Here is a 21,636-nt window from a genome sequence, read left to right as displayed (position 1 = left end):
CAGCAGCAGGGAGCCGGAAGCCGCGTCTGAGGGCAGACGGAGATGGCGGCCAGGCGGACCAGTCCGGGGTCACTCCTCTCCACCCAAGGTAAGTGCAGGCAGCGCTGGAGTCTGCGGGAACTTCAAGGAAACTCCGTGGGTACCCGATGTAGGTTGGATGGCTACCAGGGTACCGGATCCTCTCTTTGGGTTGGGTGGGAAATTTAGTCCAAGGCCGTGAGGGGACAATTAGGCCGCAGTCTGCAAAATCACATAAGCTGGTTCCCGACTCTGCTAAGCCTTGTCCCTCTAGCTTCAGGTGGGTTTCTAGAGCTGGTGGATACCCCTCGAGTCCAGGGGGATGTCATCAGCGGGTCAATTTGACTCTTTATCACAGGAGCCGATGTGACACACGTCTGTTCCCTAGACCAGCCAGGCCACGCCCCCGTCGCACATGTTTTAAAATTTCCCGGTGCATTTACCATTCAGAGATGTTTTTTAAGCTGATTCATTGGATGTATTTTATCCCAGTCAAGCAGCAAAAAATTGGCCCTCAATCTCTAAGTACTGCTGGAGGAACTGTGGAAATGTAGGGAATATTCTCCACATATTTTGGTCCTGTCCTTGTATTCAGCCGCTTTGGACTGAAGTGTTTAGTATATGATTAGTAAATTGATAGGGGAGACTGAACCAGTAGATCCATTAACTGACCAGTTTCATTTCTACCCGGGTCAATTATCCAAAGGGGATAGGTATCTCATGGGCCACATCTTAGTAGCCACCAAAGCGGCTATCGCCCAGCTCTGGAGGACCGACTCTATACCATGTCTAGTGGCCATAGAAAATAAAATTCAAAAGCATTTTATGAAACAGCAGACAGCAAATATTCTACTTCGGCTTCTTCACCCCACATGATCTGGCTCTGGTGGAGTGAATACCTGGTGGAGTGAATACCTGGAGGAACAAGGGCGCTTCCCAATTCATAGTAATGTTATAGATCTTGGTGTTTTACATTCTCCTTCTTCTGAGTCCACATGATATCGGTCCAGTGTGCTTTTTGTTTATTTATTTTTGTTTTTTTATGTTTTGGATCATTAGGTATTGTAATTTCAGGCTATTGCCCCAATTTTTTTGCTGTGTAATCCTCTGTCTGTTTTCCCCTTTCTTTTCTGTATCCCCATGTATTATTATGTTTTTATTCAATAAAAACAATTGTTAAAATAATAATAATTATAATAACAATGTGAAAATCAAACAAGATAATATTACTGCATCAGTAGCATAATTGGTAGTGTCAACAAACAGTATACTCACTATTTTATTTTAAAACCAAAATAACTAGCTAACCATAACCAACATAATTGTGGCACTAAATAAATTACCGTATGTTACTTAGATTAATCCATAGTAGGCAGCGGCTGAAAGTTTTTTTCCTATCACAGAAAATAAGCATTACTTTATATCTCCAAAGTAACATAGACATTTCTTATGCTGAGAATATTAAATAGCATAAAATCTGGTATGCATGTACAGAGTAGCTACACACTCTCTCATATACAAATGTACAATGTAAATAAAAGTGTTGACATAATGTATCACATCATATGTATAATTTAAGATTCTCTCATCACAAGCAGGAACAGTTCCTCACTACAGACTGGCAGCTGCCTCTTTCATGAGGGCAATCAGCTACATCGTCTTCTTGGAGCTGGTGGTGACACTCTTACCCAGGTAGATTAAAAATCAGATATAATTTGTCCCTTTTGCCTCATCAGAATGGCAATCAGTGTCATAATGATACTCCTAACTCAGCATCTGATAATAACAAATAGGCATCTGTTTCAGTTCCTTTCAGAGGTGAACTTCTCAGTGACTATTTAGTCTATAATTGAATGTTTAAATGTATAGATGCAGCGGGATCACCTATAGAGTCTCAGGGCCTGATTCAGCAAGGATCGCAGTTGCAAAGATGCACGCAATCTGTCGATTAATTCGCATTGCGCATGCATCGCAGTGCGCGAACTAGCAATTGCGATTGGAAATGCGTCTGCAGAGATTACGCAGATCCAGAGCACAGTGATTGACAGGAAGTGCCGTTTGTGGGTGGTGAAGGGGGGGCGAACGCAGGCGCGCCAGTGCGTTGCAGCGCCGTTGCAGGGGCGTGCATAAATTATCCACTGCAATTTCATACGCAGCCTGAGGCCTCATAGCGTGCGCTGAAGTTAGCAATTCCTGAGTGAGGTCTGAGCTGCTGTAACTGTGCGTATGGGTCTGATGTTGCTCATTGTTACCGATTATGTCGCTATGTTGCACAAGTATACGGATGTGTTTAATGGGAAGTGAGCGTCCTTGTGTTAGGCTGTGATCGCAATGCGACTGCAAACATTTGCATTTCACCGCTGATATTAGCAACTGCGTAGCGTGCGTTCTAGCAGAATAGCGATCCTTGCTGAATCAGGCCCTCAGTACTAACTAGCACACCAACCCACACTCAACATTACATTACCACTGCAAAGTAAACAATGGCTTGAGCTATTTTGATGCTGCAGAGGCCTGCTTGCCTGCTTTGTGTCATGTAGCATGAGTGTTTATGTAAAGCAAAGGTTCCCAAACTCTGTCATTACAGTCCAGGTTTTAAGGATATCCATGCTTGAGTCCAGATATTTAAATCAAATTGACTGAGGTACTAATTAAATCACCTGTGCTCAAGCATGGATATCTTTAAAACATGGACTGTAATGGCAGAGCTTGGGAACCTCTGATGTAGAGACAAGTATTTGGACCTGGCATATGCTTGGTCACCTTAGTCAACTCCCTCCTGCTCTGCCCTGTCCTCCATTCTGTCAGGTCCTGCCCCCCCAAACTGCTGTACTGACGCTTACTGTGCCGCTCCATGGTGCCCCACCCCCTGCCCCGTAGTTCCTCGCTCTGCTCCCACAAATATCTCATTCTTGGCGGCCATTCCACTGCATATAGGTCTGTCCCTCGCAGTGGGAGCCGATTCCATCGCGTCATACTTGCCGACATTCTGGCTGCTCCCTCTTGGAGGGGGCAGCCAGGTCAGCACAGCGGAGGGTGGAATTTTGGGCAGAGCGGGGGTGTAACTGTGCAATTGTGTCATCGTGTCCCTGCCCCTGCTACACAATGCCAAGATTACCTGCATTGTGAAGTAGGGGGTGGGTTCACAATTACATGATTTGGGGGTCACCAAAGTGTTTTAGACAGGAATGACATAACAGCATTACCTTTTCCGAATCTATATATTGTGAGTGGAAAATGTTACCCTCTTCCTCTTCTTCCTTGCTATCCCTTACCTTACATGTGGAAATTACTACTTTGGAAACCCAAGAATCGGCACTGTAACCGGCTCATAAGAATTTGGGACTCCATCAAAGGATGACCTGCTCTAAAAAAAAAAAATACTCCAAAATTGTGAGTTTTCTTTACGATTGAATTAGGTCTATTTATAATTTATCCCACATGATTTTATACAAAATGTATATATTTTTTTCTAAACACATAACATTAACATAGCGGCTGCTCTCTGCAGCTGCCGTGTGAGGGTTCCTGATGTGCTGACTGATCAGCAGTGGTCGGCAGCACGGCAGTCACTGGGGGAGAGTGCAGGATGCAGAGTAGACGGGAGGTCCCTCTGCTATTGGCGGCTGCTAGAAGATTATCTTCCCATTGTGCATTTCTGACAGGTCGCATCGTTTGCAACTAAATCAGTTAACGCACTGTCTGGTTTGGTCGCAAATGATGCGATCCCCCTATATAGGCCCCCCTCTCTTGCAGCGCAGAAGACACTGGCTTTGTGGCAGAATCTATTGCACATGCCCAGATCAGGCACTATGTTCCCGGTGACCTCTCTACTGCACATACAAATCTCCAGGAAAGTGGGTGCCGCACCATTTTCCTGGTGATTTTGCTGCTCTGCATTGCCGGCCAACACGGAACTGCAGAGACTGAGAGGTAAGTATATTTATATGGGTGCAGGCCCCCTGTACCCAATATAGATATGCCAATGCCTGATATAGAATAGTCACAAGCAAAGCACTGTTTTCAGAGTTATTATCATGCTGAGACTATCTAATGGTATTACTGTGAAGTCTGTGACTTATATTTCCATATAGTCCTTAGTAAGCATGACACAGTGGTTGTTGCACACTTCTTTACTATAGAACTGCAGGAAACACAACTCATTTCTGCTATGTACATCCTTAGGCATTATTTATATTAGCTGCTGATGCTGGCTACATATCATGTGACACTAACCCTTGGTATTCTAATTTAGAGGCAATCATTAGCTTGTCTTTAAAACTTTAACGCTTCCTAAATGTTCATGTTTATGAGAAGCGCAGTGAGTACACTCCTGCCAATCTCTAATGCTGCATACACATGGTCAGATTTTCTTAAAGATATGAACGATAACGATTGTAAAAATCATTCATATCGTTGACATGTCAGAAAACAATATCTGACATTGACTGTGTTTGCAGTAAGATTTGGACGATTTCATTAATTTTAAATAATGTCAGAAATCGTTCATCGTTCATAAAATCGTTCAAATCGTTGAAGAAATCATTCAACAAACTCGATGATCTGACAAATCTAACCGTGTATATGCACCTTAACTGATACTCATCAATATTAATTTCTCCCTGTCCAGAAGATGGCTAACTAACTTAATGCAGACATGTATGCATGGTCAATTAGAAATGTGATTTGGGAATCCTGTTATGTATGTATGGTGCAGTTGTCTATAAATGACAAGTCCACTATCATTTCTGTACTGTGTGAAACATGTGATTTTGCATCATGTAATTTACAGCTGTATGTGATTCCCTGTCCTGACTTGTGTACAGGAGAGTACAGGTTATATAGAGATATACACACATATATGACACCTTGGGCCTGATTCCGAGTCACACACTGCTGCAACCACATTAGCATCTTTAGCCATAGTTACATCTGTGACTATATGCTAATGCTAATATCAGCCCTTCCCCTGGTGTACAGCCGTGGGTCTGACTGTGCAAGGACTGCTAACAGGCGCTGTAATACAGCTTGGGTGGTCTTTAGATGCCACCATCAGTCGCATCATTAAAATCTGCACTCTCCCTATGGTAAGTGAGTGCAGGTATGACCTCCAATGTGACAAATCATGCGTCTGTGTCTGCGGCAACTTCAGCAACATGCCCATAACACGTCCATAACATGCCCATAACACGCCAATAAGACCAACCATTTATGTGCATCTAAATAGCCACCTTCCAGTCACCACAGAGGAGCGCCCAGCACATTTCCAATTCATTTATATGATACCTTGCATCTCAATTGCACCTGCGCCTGTGAGCATAGACGCCGCGGGACGCATGTACGTATACGTTTTTAGGAATTTTTGCACGCGTGCAGCAGCATGAAATCGGTCAACTCTGTGAACATCGACATTGCGTGAGAGTCAGAGTCAGGCCCCTTGTTATTGCCATTGCATCCAATTGTCAAGTAGATGGCAGAAAGCCCAATACTCATTTTATGTATACCTACCAATAGTCATAGGTGTCGCCCCAGTTGTCAAAGTGCACAAGGAATCTGTCCTCTACCACATCAGTGACACTAGCCACACAAATAAGAGATGGATTCATCCTGTCCACGGCTTCTAGCTTCATCCCTACCCTAAAGAGGGATGGAGGTGCGCCCTAGTAAAAAGAAAGAGAGCTTCAGGAATTGAGAAGAAACAAATGTAGAGTAATAAAGCCCCCCACCTTGTATAACCTAACCCCAAGCAAGGCATACGTGGATCCTGGAACAACACCCCCTTCTCATTCCAAAACTACACTAATCTATCTTAAATTACCTCTGTTTTGTTTCTGAACTTGCGTAACCCAAATGTTATGCCATAACCAGTACAGTAGAAAGGACACTCACAATTGTTGGGGTTTTAAATAGGTGTTTTGGAGCCACATGAGCCTTTGTCATTCTCAGGTAATTAGTCCAACTGAAATCTTCATCTTTGTAACCTACATACAGAAAGTGGGAGGTATAAAGCACAGGGAACAAGCAGTTGTATGTAATAGAGAGTGGGATGGGTAATGAAAGCCAGTAAGAAGCCGTACTTTAGGAATCTCCTGCATACCAAAGCCCTTCTAGAGGATTGGAACCAGCTAGATATGTAGAAATAAGTTGTCACTGGCGCTTGTCTGATGCAAACCTGTACAGCTGTTATTGATTATAAGAAGGCGTGCAAACCTTCACACTATGGACAAATATAAAGAACTATCAATTGTGCTAGTGCAGGTGTGCATCTATTATTAGATTACAAATATCCAACCATCAAATAATGAAATTAAAAGAAAGAAACCCTATTGTAAAAACATAAAAACATATACTTAATAAATATCAGATGCGTTTGATATTATAATAACAGAAGACAGTAGATAATAAAAAAACAAAGCAGTGGGCCCACAACGAAAAATGGTTAAAGGACAACAATCAGCAAGTCCCTATAGATAAAATCTAAATGTTAGATACTGTGAGATAAAAATGGATACTAGCAGGAATTGGCAGAATGAAACAATGTAATCTACCGTTTAATAAAGGTCTCTCAAAAAAACCTGTCTTATACAAAGTCAGTTATTATTGGCAATATCCACATGGTGGTTAGAAATAAATACAGCTGAGACTAGAAGATTTTAGAATTTCAATTAGAGATTTTTTTTTTACAGTAAATAGAGATTGTTCCCAGAGATTTAGGAGGAAGCACTGACCTGTGATCTATATGGTATAGAAGAAATCCAATCACTTGGCCAGAGTGCTAATGCAGTTTGCAATGAGGTATTTCTCTTCGGTGCTTCACTAGCTGGTCTGGGAGACTTGTTATGCTGGAGTAGGGAAAGGCAATGCGGCAGATGGTCACGCTGTGGGGAGCTTGGTGTATTGGTCTACAGCCCGAATCTGCTGATAGCTGACCGGAGTATGGAAAACTGCTGTTTCGGTCCTCCGTTGATGTAATGCACGCTACAGCAGAGTGAGACTCCACATTTCTGACCAGTATAAACAGTGGTGTTTGTAAAGTGCTCCGCTGTAAGGTTGCTGGAATGGTTCTCTGCATATAGTGTACCCGTTGTAAGAGGGCTAGTGTTGTACTTATGCCGGGCCTCAGAGCCGTAACTAGACTTTTTGGTGCCCTGTGCCAGAAAAAGCATTGGCGTCCCCCTCATTTTTCAAAGGGACATAATGCACCCAAAAAAGGGCCATGGCTTCATGGGGAAGGGCCAGGGAAGAGATAGGAGAGGCCATAAGATGCTGGGGATGAAATAAGAGGAAGCTACAAGCAAGAATGATAATAAACAGAAATTTGACAGGCCTAAACAGCACCCCCTGACCTGCGGTGTCCTGTGCGATGGCATCGGCCGCACTACCCTAGCTACGGCCCTGCCGGGCCTCTCACCTTAACTCAGCTATCGTAGGATGAGACCTCTTTTACAGTATCCTGTAAAAGTTACATATTAGGAGGGATGTGAATAACAGAGGTATGGTTGTCCCATATAGTCGTGAACAGCTTAACGCGTTTCATAGCATAGTGCTCCTTCATCGGAAGCATGTTCACTAATCATTGGATCCAGGACAGGGCCGCAACTAGGGGGGGGCTGGAGGTGCACGTGCACCGGGTGAGCCGCTGTACCTGGTGCCAGTGACCTCCAGCCCAGCACTGCAGAGAGGCTCCAAGCCGGACGTCCGCTGGTAATATTTATTACCAGCGGGCGCCCGGCTCCTTCTCTGCAGCAACGCGGTGTAACCGGAGCCGGAGGCTGGAGTTCTCTCCCGAACTCCAGCTTCCGGCTCTCCACACGGGCACTATGGGGGAGACGTCATGACATCTCCCCCATAGTTCCAAGGACCAGCCGGCGGACCGGACGCGACGCTGGATGCAGGAGTGGGGTTCAAGGTAAGTATTTTTTTTTTTAATAAGCTGCACTACAGGGGCATTATTATGGGGTCAGGGGCATTACCACAGGGGCATTACTATGGGGGCATAGGCAATAAGGGGCATTACTAATGGGGCATGAGCACTACAGGGGCATTACTATTGGGGCATGGGCACTACAGGGGCATTACCACAGGGGCATTACTGTGGGGGCATGAGCACTACAGGGGCATTACTGTAAGGGCACTACAGGGATATTACTATGGGGGCATGGGCAATACAGGGGCATTACTATGAGAGCATGGGCACTACAGGGGCATTACTATGAAAGCATGGGCACTACAGGGGCATTAATATGGGAGCATGGGCACTACAGGGGCATTACTGTATGGTGGGCACTACAGGGGCATTACTATGGGGGTATTAACATATGGGCATTACTATGGGGGCATTACAATATGGGCACTACTGCAGGGGGAATTACATGGGGGGCGCCAAATTACTGTCTTGCCCCTGGTGACAAAAATCCTAGTTTCGGCCCTGTCCAGGATATATAGCAGCAAGTAAGAATCATTTGCAGCTTCAAGCACTTGTTAATCAGTCACAGAAACATTTAAAAAAAAAACAATCACTTGCAGAGCTGCATGAAACACATGACCGACAGTGATCTAGATTACATATATCTTAGTCAGAAAACAGAACAAAAACATAATAATAGTAATAAAAATAAGGAAAAATTAGGAAAGTATATGATAATAATATTAAAAAAATATAATAATAGTGATAAAAATAATAAAGAAAAATAAGTAAAATCAAAAATAAATAATAAACAGTAGTAGATAATTAATAAAAAAATGTATATATTAAAACATATAAATATTTATAATGAATATGGGATTCAACCTGTACAAACATACAATTGTGTAGGAAACCCAATGAGAATCGGGGACTATATTTTGAAAAAATAGCAATATATAGCCACTAATAATTGTTTTATTGAAGTACGTCAAAAAGATGTATATAACAAAGCCAGAGTTAGCTTTTAATTAAAGCGTATAACAATGGAGATAGAGATAAGTATAATAAGATGTAGATGTCTATCATTTATCAATGATCAACGTCTGAAGTGCATATACTGCATATACACTTATAAAGTTTAAGCCTATATATCAGTGGCCAAGCCCTAATAATGAGAATTGTTTGGCAGACAGCACAAAGGGGAGAAGAAAGATAGAGACAATAAAAGAGGACAATAATTTGTTCTCAAAGTGAACGAACTGTTGATTGTATAATTGTATATGCAAATAGGATGGCTAAGTCCGATAGGTGCGGTTTACAAGTGACCCTAGTGCACAGGTTCTCAAACTCGGTCCTCAGGACCCCAAACGGTGCCTGTTTTCCACCTCTCCTCACAGAATCACAAGTGAAATAATTAGCTCCATCTGTGCATCTTATAAAATGTATCAGTGAATAATGAATACACATGTGCACCTGCTGGGTGACCTGGAATACGTGAACTGTGTGGGGTCCTGAGGACCGAGTTTGAGAACCTCTGCCCTAGAGGGACCTCTGGTGAGCACTGTATGCACTATATGTCGAACTCCATCTCCACTGATTCGTTTAAACCTTCTGGGTGCAAGGTTTTGAGTTTATGAATCCAGTAAGACTTACGCAGGCAAAGCTTGTTATACTTGCCTCCACCGTGTTCAGTCTTCTGGATGTGTTCAATACCTATCAGCGTCATGCATTAAAAATTTCCTTGGTGGAATTCAGTAGCATTACATCAGCGGAGGACCGAAACGGCAGTTTTCCATACTCCGGTCAGCTATAAGCAAATTCGGGCTGTAGACCAATACACCAAGCTCCCTACAACATGACCATCTGCTGCATTGCCTCTCTCTACTCCAGCATAACAAGTCTCCCAGACCAACTAGTGAAGCACCGTAGTGAAATACCTCATTGCAAACTGCATTAGCACTCTGGCCAAGTGCCTGGATTTCTTCTATACCATATAGATCACATGTCAGTGCTTCCTCCTAAATCTTTGGGAACAATCTCTATTGACTGCAAAAAAAGTCTCTATTTGAAAGTCTAAAATCTTCTAGTCTCAGCTGTATTTATTTCCAACCACCGTGTGGATATTGCCAATAATAACTGACTTTTTTTGAGACACCTTTATAAAACGGGAGATTACATTGTTTCAGTCTGCCGATTCCTGACAGATAGTAACCATGTTTATCTCACAGTATCTAACATTAAGATTTTATCTATTGGGACTTGCTGATTGTTGTCCTTTAACCATTTTTCATTGTGGGCCCACTGCTTTGTTTTTTTTTTAATTATTTACTGTCTTCTGTTATAATATCAAATGTGTCTGATATTTATTATTTATGTTTTTACAATAGGATTTCTTTCTTTTAATAAAAGTGATTTATTTTCATTATTTGATGGTTGGATATTTGTAATCTAATAATAGATGAACACCTGTACTAGCCCAATTAATACTTCTTTATATGATGGATACCAGCTGGCTGGCAATTAATAATGCAATTCAAAAGCAGGGAGTAAATCCAAATCAGAATCATATATTACACCTTCTTTGGACCGTAATAATAACTAATGCTCGGGTTAGCCATTAAAAAGTAACTCCCATTAAAAACAAATTTTCTCCTCTGTCAATTTGACGGGTCTACACATGTTCATCTCCAAGACGCTGCACAATTGTTGCTGCCCCAGTTTTTTGTACTGTATGTGGTAGCACATAATATTACTGTACTAAACGTAAGTGCTCTTTCACATGTACTTCATACTATTGATGCTGGTACACTACATATCCAAATCTGTCATATCTATGATCATGTGCTTTCCCTAAACCAATTATTCTCAAATCCAGTCCTAGGGACACACTATCAGTGCATGTTTTTCATATCTCCTCATAGAATCACAAGTGAAATAATTTGAACCACCTGTAAATCTTTTAAAATGTGTCAGTCAGTAATGAATACACCTGTGCTCCAGCAAAGAGATATGAAAAACATGCACTGTTAGTATGTGCCAAGGACTGGATGTGAGAAGCACTGCTCTACACTATTCACAATGTAGCTAGGGTTGAATATATATGGCACAATTAAGTCTCTAATAAAGATGAACTGTAGCTCCTAACTGCCATGTCACAGGTTGTGTTTGAAAAATGAGTTAGGAGCTGGTTGGCTGGTATTTTATATCCATTCACTTTATCTCCATTTAAGGCTTAGTAAATAGAACCCTATAGGTGATATAATTACAGAACTAAGGGCGAGATGTATAAAAGCTTAGAGAGAGAAAGTGGAGAGAGATAAAGTACCAACCAATCAGCTCCTAACAGTCATTTTTCAAAAACAGCCTGTAAAATGACAGAAGCTGATTGGTTGGTACTATACTGTATCTCTCCACTTTATCTTTCTCCAAGGTTTGATAAATCTCCCCTTAAATCTAAACATTGATTTGCAGCCTGAAATGAATCATTGAGGGCTCTCAGTGATAGATGGAAGTATGTTCTGCATGCACATTAAAATCAGGAAAGATAGGCCTCAGAATTAGCTTGGTTTATTAGTATTAGACTAATTCCTGGTTTCAGTGCATTTCAATTTACACTTTAAAAACCCCAGAATATCTAGTACCTTCTAGAAAATGATAAATAGAATCTAATTGGATGCTATGGGCAACATCTCCACTTTTGTAAACCCGCACTTTAGTAAATATCCTCCCAGGAGAGAGTGTAAATGTTATGACTAACAAACTCCAAATCTCTCATTCATGACCTTTTGGGGGTTGCAATTTGTGTCTAGTTCTCTCACACCATCCGGCAGGGTGAATGTCAGGCGAGTCAGCATTCATCCAGAAGTCATGGCAGTCAGAATAACCATCAAAGTGGAGCCTTATCCGAAATCCACACACCTTAAAGAGGAGAACAATAAGCAGTAAGATCATAAGTAGGAGGAAATAATAAATGTAAAAACAATTAAAAGATATGCAAACATTAGCTCTGCACTGAGTAAAGCTGGGTACACACTGGTGCGATGTCGTTATGATTTGGCCAAATTGGAACGACAAATCATGCTGTGTGTATGCACAATATGCGCACTCCCAGGGGCACATGCGACGTTGTCAGGTTTGATGTGCTGCACCTCAAACCAGACAATAATGCATGCAGTGCAATGCCGTGTAACGAAAGACGGAAAGAGTGATCATTCCATCGTACAGTACATCGTTCTGATGTGTACCCAGGATCCAATATGTCGGCCCTTCGGCTAGGTACACATCGCTCAGTGTGTACACAGCTTATTAAGACATTGTTCTTATGTCCTTCAGCAGGAGAAAGACAGAGCTGTCCAGTCACCCAGCAGTAGGAGGAGCAGTACTCTTGTGTTGTTCACCAGTGAGTCCAATGGCCACAGATTACTCAATTGAGGGACATATACCTATGTCACCAATTAGGGAGAGTAATAAAATGTTTTTTGACCAAAAATGAGAGAGTTAAAAATGTATATAACCCAACATTGAGAGAGACAGTACCTTAACATCACCCAACAGTGAGAAGGATAGTACCTTGTATCACTCAACAGTGAGCAGGATAGTACCTTATATCACCCAACAGTGAGAGAGACAGTACCTTGTATCACCCAACAGTGAGAAGGATAGTACCTTATATTACCCAACAGTAAGAGAGACAGTACCTTGTATCACCCAACCGTGAGAGAGACCGCGTCAGGGTTCAGCCTAGGATCGGCCGTTACTCACCCCAGCACTGGCTTCCCCTGACTACTCGTGCGGTCAAACGTCAGGTGCAGCGGTGGGTGAGGCGCTGAGGATTTTGCCTTAGGTGCTCTGGGATTTCCATGTGCGGCTCTGTGTCTTGGTTACTGGGGTTACCATCATGGGTGCTGCCATGATAGTCCTTCTCACCTGACTGTTCCTTCAACCAATGGTAGCGTGGTCTCGGTCAGCTGACGCTGTCCTCCTATGAACTTCTACCATAGGGTATATATACTGGGCTCTGGACATCAGGAAGTTGCCTGTACAACGTCGTTACTACTGGTGTATGCTTGCTGTCACTTCAATCCAGGTTCCTGTTCCTTGCTAGCGAGTCTTCTCCAACTTCTATCACCCTCCGATGCATCTCCATACGCACTCCATGTACTTAGTACACTTCAACTGAGTACAACCACTGTGTCATCCTCCGGAGCGTCTGGCATCGCACTCCATGTACTCAGTACATATTAACTGAGTACAACCACTGTGTCATCCTCCAGTGTGTCTCAATTCGCACCCCGTGTACTCAGTCCACATCTATCAAGTACTACCACTGTGTCATCCTCCGGTGTGACCCAGTTTGCACCTCGTGTATGCAGTACAACCAAGTACAATCGAGTACAACCATTGAGTCATCCTTCTGATACAATGGTGCGCCAGGATCCACACTCCGTGCATTCAGTGCTCGTCTATTTTAGTGCTATCACCATCCTCCTCCAGTGCCAGCAGAGTATTCTACTCCTCCGTGGACCTGCCCTCCTGTCTTTCTGTATATCACTTCAGGAAGCAATTCCCATTGTGCCAACTCTGTACCTATAGGTATAGAACCTGTATTTGTACTTCTCCAAAGTACTTCCTCTGGGCCATAGCAGTGTACCTCTCTCCATTTCCCATTCGTATAGGATACCTGACCAAAGGGCCGCGACCTGCTTGCTGGGAGCAGTTAAACCCTAATCCCGCTTGGAGGGGTCACTGGTGAACACCTCCTGGCAGGTTAGACTCTGTGCCTTTGGCCAGGTCTCATCAACATCCAATACTTGTGGATGAGGAGAATTTACATTCAGGCCCTTCGCCTCCGATTCCTCCTTCAACCAGGGACCTCAGCTTTCAGCCCCTCAGTAGGGGATTCCTCGGAGCCGGCGTGACAGACAGTACCTTGTATCATCCAACAGTGAAAAAGACAGTACCTTATATCACCCAACAATGAGAGACACATTACTTTATATCACCCAACAGAGAGAGAGACAGTACCTTGTATCACCCAACAGTGAGAGGCAAAGTACCTTACATCACCCATCAGTGAGAGGGACAGTACCTTATATTATCCAACAGTGAGAGGGACAGTACCCTACATCACTCAGTAGTAAGAAGAACAGTATCTTACATTAGCCAACAGTGAGAGGAATAGTACCTTATATCCCCTCAACAATGAGAGGCAGAGGACCTTATATCCCCTCAACAATGAGAGGCAGAGGACCTTACATCACCCATCAGTGAGAGGAACAGTACCTTTCATCCACCAACAGTGAGAAGAACAGTATCTTACATCCACCAACAGTGAGAAGGACAGTACCTTATATCCAACAACAGTGAAAGGAACAGAAGCTTTTTATCACCCAAAAGTGAGGATTGTATCTTATATTAACCAAAAGTGAGAGGAATATTATCTAACATCACACAGCAGTGAAAGAAGCAGCACCTTACATCACAGAGCAGTGAAAAAGACAGTATGCTTAGGTCACCTATCTGTGAGAAAGACAGTGCCTCTATGTCACCTTGAAATGACATGGGGCGGGATGCATGCCGCATCGCTTTCGGGATGCAATGCATCCTGCCACTCTTCACATGCATGCCGGCATTAGTAACGCCGGCATACATGAACAAAAACTCAAAGGACTGCTCTCTCGGTAGGAGCTGTCCTTTGAGTCTATGTCGTCTATGACCCAGAAGTCCCTCTGGCGTCCTTCTCAGAGCCGGCCCTAGGCATAGGCATAATAAGCTAATGCCTAGGGGCATTCAAGGCTCTGCCGCTGCCTCCCACACACTGCTGCCGCGATCGGAGCTCCGACCTGGCAGCACACCTGTCACCCAGTCAGGTGACCGTTCTAGATACAGGAGGAGGAAAGATGGCATCGGGAGGGCATGCCGCACATGCCCAGCCGTGGCCACTCCTCCCATGGACCTTTGCGGAGCAGAGCCGTACTCTGCCTCTGCCTCTGCATGATTAGCCAGCCGCCACTTCCCGAACACAGCCAGCAGTCAGACCAGGCATCCGCAGTGCAGCAGCAGCATTTGCTGCATCGAGAAAGAAGGAGCCAGCCAGGGCTTTCTCACTCTCTGTAAGTTTTGCTAGCTCAGGCTAGCTTGGAGAGAGTATGAGAGGGGCTGTGGGGTTGGTATTCACTGGGCACTGAGGGGGCAGAGAGTGTTGCCGGCCCCTGCTGCTACCTACTCTAACAGTTCAGTTATATATATGTGTGTGGGAATATATATGTAGAAATTATATATATATATATATATATATATATATATATGTATATGAATATGTGTGTGTATATGTATGTATATATATATATGTATGTATGTATGTATGTATGTATTTGCATATGTATATATATATATATATATATATTTATTATATACAGTATGTGTGTGTGTATGTATAATATATGTGTGTATATGTGCAACCAGCATATGCCTGGGTTAACCACTGAAAATGTTAAAATTTTGTGACAAAACTTTTTCAATAAAATTAAACATTGCCTGCCCCTGGCGTGTTTGCTCAGATTCCGATATTCCGGGCGTACGAGTGGGCCATGTAATTGACAAAAAAGCTCTTTATGCGGACGATATGCTCCTGTTTCTGGCAGACGCGGGCCCAGCTTTGGATCGTTTGATGGACGTTATTAAGGACTTGGGGTTTTTTTCGGGGTTGCTGATTAATTGGTCCAAATCTAATATTTTTCCTTTGAATGGCTCCCTGCCTCTATCCCCCTCTCTCTCCTGCCCTTTACAATGGACTCTCTCCTTTCGGTATTTGGGTGTCTCCATTTCACCTATCCCTGCTGACTTTGTAGAATTAAATGTGATTCCCAGACCTTCAGCTTTTAAACAAAAGATTCATGTGTGGAAGAAACTTCCGCTTACAGTGACAGGTCGTATTAACTTATTTAAGATGTCCATTCAACCTAAATACTTGTATGCTTTACAGCATTCCCCTGTATATATTCCCAAAAAAGTTTTTTCTCATATTGATTCTATTTTATCTTCTTTTGTGTGGGGGGATAAGAGACCACGGATTGCTCTCCGTACACTTTGTAGATCTAAATCTTCAGGTGGACTGGCCCTTTCTAATTTACATATTTATTATATGGCTTCACAGCTGTCACAATTGGTGCCCTGGTTATCTGCTGGTACTGATACCGCTTTGCCGGGATTTCTTAGTGTGCAAACAGGCTTCCCTTTAGCTCCTCTACAAATTTTGTTATCTGTAAAATTGCCGGGTAGATCTCCCCCCTTACTTCGACAGGCTCGACTGGTTTGGCATTTTGCTCAGGGATTATTTGGGGATGAGGGTGTGGATCCGGAGATCCCCCTGTGGTATAATGGTGGTTGTTCTGAGCTGGGAGTGCTGGGATCGGAGTCCTTCTGGATTTCATATGGTATCAAATCCCTTGGCCATTTGTTTCATAATGGGGTGCTTCATTCCTTTGATCATTTGTGCATGGAGTTTGGCCTTCCCCGTACGGCATTTTATAGATACCTTCAACTTCGTCATGCCCTGCACTCCCAGTTTGGATCTGACCCTGTTTTATTATCACCTTCTCTTCTTAAACTTGCACTTATCAAATTACCTGTTCGTAAGACAGTCTCCTGTCTTTATAGTGATCTTACCTCTCGTAATTTGCCAGATGCCCTTCTCCCCCTTAGGAATAAATGGGAACTAGATTTGGGTTCTCTTCAGGTGTTGGGCTCTATAAGATACACTTCCCCTTGTGTTCGTTTCCAACAAATCCATTATTTTATTTTGCACAGGTCTTACCGGTCCCCTGTTTCTATTGCACGTATTGATATTAATGCTCCAACTAATTGCCCCAAATGTCATGCTCTTGGTTGCGATTTTTGGCATTTGTTATGGGATTGCCCTAGAGTGAATGATTTTTGGACCTTGGTATGGTCTGATATACAGTTTACTTTCCCCTCATTACCTCCCTTAGAGGCAAAACTTTGTTTATTTGCATTGGATATTGAGCAATTGTTTAATTCAAATATTTATCGTTATGTTTTAGGCTTATCCACTTTAGCAAAAGTAATTATTGCCCGTTCTTGGTGTGCTCCAGATCCTCCTGATATACACAAATGGAGGGCACTTGTTAATGATACCATTGATCATGAAAGGTATGTCTATACTAGTCGTAAAGCCCTTTCTAAATTTCACAAATTATGGGATAGATGGGCTATTTCTTTTTTGGGCCTTTGTAGACCAATTGGGGATCCTTCTGTGTAATCTAGCCTCTTCTATTCTCCTTTTTCTTTCCCTTTTTTGTTTTTGCCCCGTTCTTTGTTTTGTTTGCTTCCTTATTGTTTGATTATTTTATTTTACTTCCATGCGCGAGCTGTTTACATTTCATATTTGTGTTCTCAGGTTCGGTTTACTGCTGATTCTTCTTTGATTGTATATTTTGATATTTAATTGTACCACTGTACTTTCCTTTTTTATTGGCACCACTTATTTACTTGTTTATCTGGGTTTTTTTTGTTTATAATATGTAGAAAATTTTCTAATAAAAATCTACATGATTTAAAAAAAAAAATGAAACATTGCCTACCTAAGGACATGTTCCTGTAACTTGGTGGTTTGCACCAAGTAATGCATTTTCTTGCAAAACCAAGTGCCACTAGCTTTTGCTGGCTATTGATGTTTTACCTAGCGGCACCTTGGCATGGTGGAACTGCAAGGTGGGGTGCCGGCCTTATATACTATATATATATATATTCACCATATTATATTATAATATATATACATGCTGTTATTAATATATGTATTACATGCTAGGGGGCATTAGCCAAAATTTTGCCTAGGGCACCGAATTGGCTAGGGCCGGCTCTGGTCCTTCTGCGCATGTGCAGTAGGATGTGTGCGCAGCGGGGGGTGCTGGGAGGGATCCGGTTTGGATAACTCTCACAGCACTCTGTGAAGAGAAGCCCATAGTCTTCTATAGGGTAACGCCATCAGAGATTGGCGATACCCACCGCATCCAAGTCCCGGCATTCATCACATTCCGAGGCTTGGTGCATATGAGAAATGCAGTCAAACCCGCATTTTGGGGGTTTGACCGCATTTTTCCCATTGCTGCATCCCGCCCATAGGCAGTTACTTTTTGTCACCTAGAAGTGAGAGAAACAGTACCTTTTATGTCATCTATAAGTGAGAAGGACAGTACCTTTATGTCATCTAGAAGTGAGAAGGACAGTACCTTTATGTCATCTAGAAGTGAGAAGGACAGTACCTTTATGTCATCTAGAAGTGAGAAGGACAGTACCTTTATGTCATCGATAAGTGAGAAGGACAGTACCTTTATGTCACTTAGCAGTGAGAACTGCAGTGCCCTTATGTATCATATCAGTGAGAAAGGCAGTGTTTTTACTGTATGTCACCTATCAGTTAGAAGGACATTGCCTTTATGTCATTGAGAAGTGTTAGATCCATCGCCCTTATTTCACCCAGTGGTAGGACAGACAGTGCCTTTTTGTTCACTTTGTAAGGTACAGGAATGTATCCTAAAGTCACCATGCATTTAGTCTGTAGTCATATTCTTTTTGTTGTTAGCAGTTTCTGCTGTACAGCTCACCTCGGCCACAGTAAGGATGAAGTACATGGATGGATGCTGGGGATCGATTCCCTCAAGTTTCATTCCAACCTTGAAGCCGTTCTTGTGCTGTGTTCCCAGTTGCCACTGCAGACCATACAAACAAACATCACATTAGTCACAAGAAAAGAAATAATACTGTAGAGTGCAATACTTTAATCTGAAGAGTGACATCCCTTGCATAGTTTTGGTTATGTGAAGAGTGAGTTATGTTGTTACTAAAGGCAGCTTATGTCTACTTATAGGGGGCAGTTTAATTTGGAGCAATGCTGGAGAAGTGCTGACGGCATGGGAACTCCATATGGGTGAGCAGTAAAATTAGCAATGTTGGCTTAGAAGTATCCACGAAGTTCACTGCTACACATCACGATCCAACATTGCTCCAAAATGTATATGCCCCTTTCAAAGGGGCATATTCAAGAGTTACCACCAAACCGGGATTACTCTGGACAGTCCGGAAATCAGGACATCTGTCCGGGAGCACTGTTTTTTCTGATAGCCTTGTGAGCTTGCAGGCTGATAGGCTGTCCCTCTCTGCTATCCCCACCTTCTCTTATGCAGCTGACTTCTTCTATTACTGGAAACCTGATTTGTCTAACTCCTGCAACTGTGAGGATTTATTCAAAGTTATAACCCTAGGCAACACTGACTTTAGCAGTCCATTTTCTTGCATACCTATGGCAGTAAGAGATACAGAGGCTGAATTACAACCCCAGTATTTAACTGCTCAAGAGAGTCTGGGAGAACCTTCCTAAAAGACAGTGGGCTAGTATCTCGCATACTGCTCACTTCCACAGTGAAGGGGGCACAGTCCGTACGGTTTATAGAATTATTTGAATTTAATCACATCATCATGGTCCTGCCACCACTGTACAATGCCATAAAGTAATTGCGGTTCCATGCTTCCCCCTGCTCCTCTGAGACGGTGGTCACCTCCAGTAAAATATATCTCATGTCACTATAAATTCTTCATGGCTGTTTGTTAATGGAAGAAGTGTGTTTGTGTAAATTCTTGGTAATTACTTTGTATGTGAGGTAGTTCCAGATATGCTGCATAAATGCCTATACACCTAATAAGGAAAGGGATTGAAATATTGACAGCGGATCCGCTGTCTGGATTGAAATCCTGACAGCGGATGACTGACAGGATGAAGATCACAACTGGAGCAGGTAAGTACCCTACCCTCCCCTGTCCCCCCCCTAACCCTCCCTTAGTGGTACCTAACCTTAACCTCCCCCCTAATGACTAACCCTAATCCTTCCCCACTAGTGCCTAACCCTAACCCTCCCGAGGGAATGGGGGGGGGTCTACCCCTAATCTTTCCCTGGGGGTGCCTAACCCTCCTCTTTTGGAGTGCCTAACCCTATGGCTAAAGCTAAGGGCCCCCCGGACTTACCTTTGTTCGAGCTGGTGTCCTCGGCGTTCTGGCGTCGTTATTAACATAGACGTCAGTATTTCAACGCCTATGTTGAATCCCTTGACGGGATTACGCTGTCGGGATTGAGACCGGCGGCCATGTGGCCCACCTCTGCACAGCCCCACCCATCTCCACCACAGATCCCACCTACCTCCGCCTCAAACCCAACCACCTCCGCGAAGCACCACCCCCCGCAGTGACGACCTGGCTGCCTCCTCCTGGAGGAGGCAGCCAAAAGCTCAACAGCTATGTGCTAGGGTCACGCTTAGATTTGCGGTTACAATACTGGATATATTTAGTGATCCATTTTTATACTGTTTAGTACTCTATTAGAAGAAGCATTACAACATTTTCATGTATTTACTGTTTATTTTTTATTGTGACTTATAATACTGAGATTTAGACATTTGTTTATTTGACTTATCTGAATACTTTAAAAAATTCTATTATAAGCTTGTATTTTTCATTGTTTTATCACATTTGTTATATTAAAATAATGGAATTAACACTTTTCATGGGTTTTGTAATGTGTTTTTCCATTGCTATACTCACCTCCCAAAAGAGATTAGGAGGAGCAGCAATGCATTTCTGTTCCTCCAGGTAAGAGGACCAAGACCAAGAATCTCCCAGCTCATCTCCAGAAACTTTGAGTAGAAAATATAGGAAATATCACACCCACAATAAAACCTTATAAAAAAATATGTGATGGAAGGATCCAAAGAACAGTGTTGGAAGAAAGAAGAGAAAGGTTGGGAATGGGTTCTACACAGGGACTGAAACACAAACTGTCTACAAAGGAATTTAGCGTAAGAACCACTAAAATGTGACAGAGAGGAAAATAAAGAAGTGAGATAACATAGGATGGGACATAAGCCAAGAAGGGAAAGGGGAATTGAGTGTAATAGGCATGACCTAAATAGATGTAATAATGATTAAATAGTAACTATGGGGTCTATTTATCATTAGTGGCTGTTAGGCCCTTTAAACAATATTTTTTTTATTGTTGCATACCACAGCGAAAAGAAATGCTATTTAGTGCCTATTTAACAAAAACTATTGCCAAGATAGTTACTTTGATAAGAGCCTCTGTTAGCAAAGAGTCTGCAGTGAAGCGGGAGCGATCATTATCACTTTACTGTACATGTGGGCTATTAGGCTATGCATGTGCAGATCGCTATCCGGCACTGTACATGTGGACTATTAGACTATGCATGTGCAGATCACTATCCGGCACTGTACATGTGGACTATTAGACTATGCGTGTGCAGATCGCTATCCGGCACTGTGCATGTGGGCTATTAGGCTATGCATGTGCAGATCGCTATCCGGCACTGTGCATGTGGGCCATTAGGCTATGCGTGTGCAGATCGCTATCTGGCACTGTGCATGTGGGCCACTAGGCTGCGCAAATGTGCAGAATGCTATCTGACACTGTGAATGTGGGCCATTAGTTGTGCAAATGTGCAGATCGCTATCCGACACTGTGCATGTGGGCCATTAGGCTTCGCAGATTGCTAGTTGAGAAGATTTGGCTGCACCTTGTTCAAATGTTTTTCTGATGTTACCACACCAGGGGCTTTATGTAATAGGATGCAATCTGCAGCCGCTGCGGGAACACCTGAGAGCCTTTCCGTATTTTTAAAAGCAGCAA

At 42.9% G+C, this 21,636-nt stretch overlaps 1 protein-coding gene and 1 long non-coding RNA gene across 5 annotated transcripts in view; one reads left to right on the top strand and one right to left on the bottom strand.

Moving 5' to 3' along the window:
* Positions 1-21,636, top strand: part of LOC148514892 (uncharacterized) — a 33,732-nt gene that overhangs the window by 2,498 nt on the left and 9,598 nt on the right. The window contains exons 2-4 of one of the 3 annotated variants that reach the window (XR_015879434.1): positions 1,614-1,710; positions 3,329-3,411; positions 18,531-20,409. This is a non-coding gene — a long non-coding RNA (uncharacterized LOC148514892). Of the gene's footprint in view, positions 1-1,613; positions 1,711-3,328; positions 3,412-18,527; positions 20,410-21,636 lie in introns of those variants that run through there. The other 2 variants (XR_015879432.1, XR_015879433.1) reach the window with 2 other exon arrangements.
* Positions 1-21,636, bottom strand: part of L3MBTL1 (L3MBTL histone methyl-lysine binding protein 1) — a 56,526-nt gene that overhangs the window by 25,759 nt on the left and 9,131 nt on the right. For both annotated transcript variants that reach the window (XM_088480600.1, XM_088480599.1), the window contains exons 8-12: positions 20,538-20,629; positions 18,550-18,654; positions 11,707-11,842; positions 5,908-5,999; positions 5,527-5,678 (exon numbers count right to left, since the gene is read on the bottom strand). In XM_088480600.1, the coding sequence (XP_088336726.1) occupies positions 5,527-5,678; positions 5,908-5,999; positions 11,707-11,842; positions 18,550-18,654; positions 20,538-20,629 (577 nt within the window). The remainder of the gene's footprint in view (positions 1-5,526; positions 5,679-5,907; positions 6,000-11,706; positions 11,843-18,549; positions 18,655-20,537; positions 20,630-21,636) is intronic.

This window comes from Taudactylus pleione, unplaced genomic scaffold (genome assembly GCF_031769625.1).
Source record: "Taudactylus pleione unplaced genomic scaffold, aTauple2 ptg000256l, whole genome shotgun sequence".
Classification (NCBI taxonomy): Eukaryota; Metazoa; Chordata; class Amphibia; order Anura; family Myobatrachidae; genus Taudactylus; species Taudactylus pleione.
Note: the sequence above shows the minus strand (reverse complement) of the source record. Positions and strands in the feature narration are given on the sequence as shown.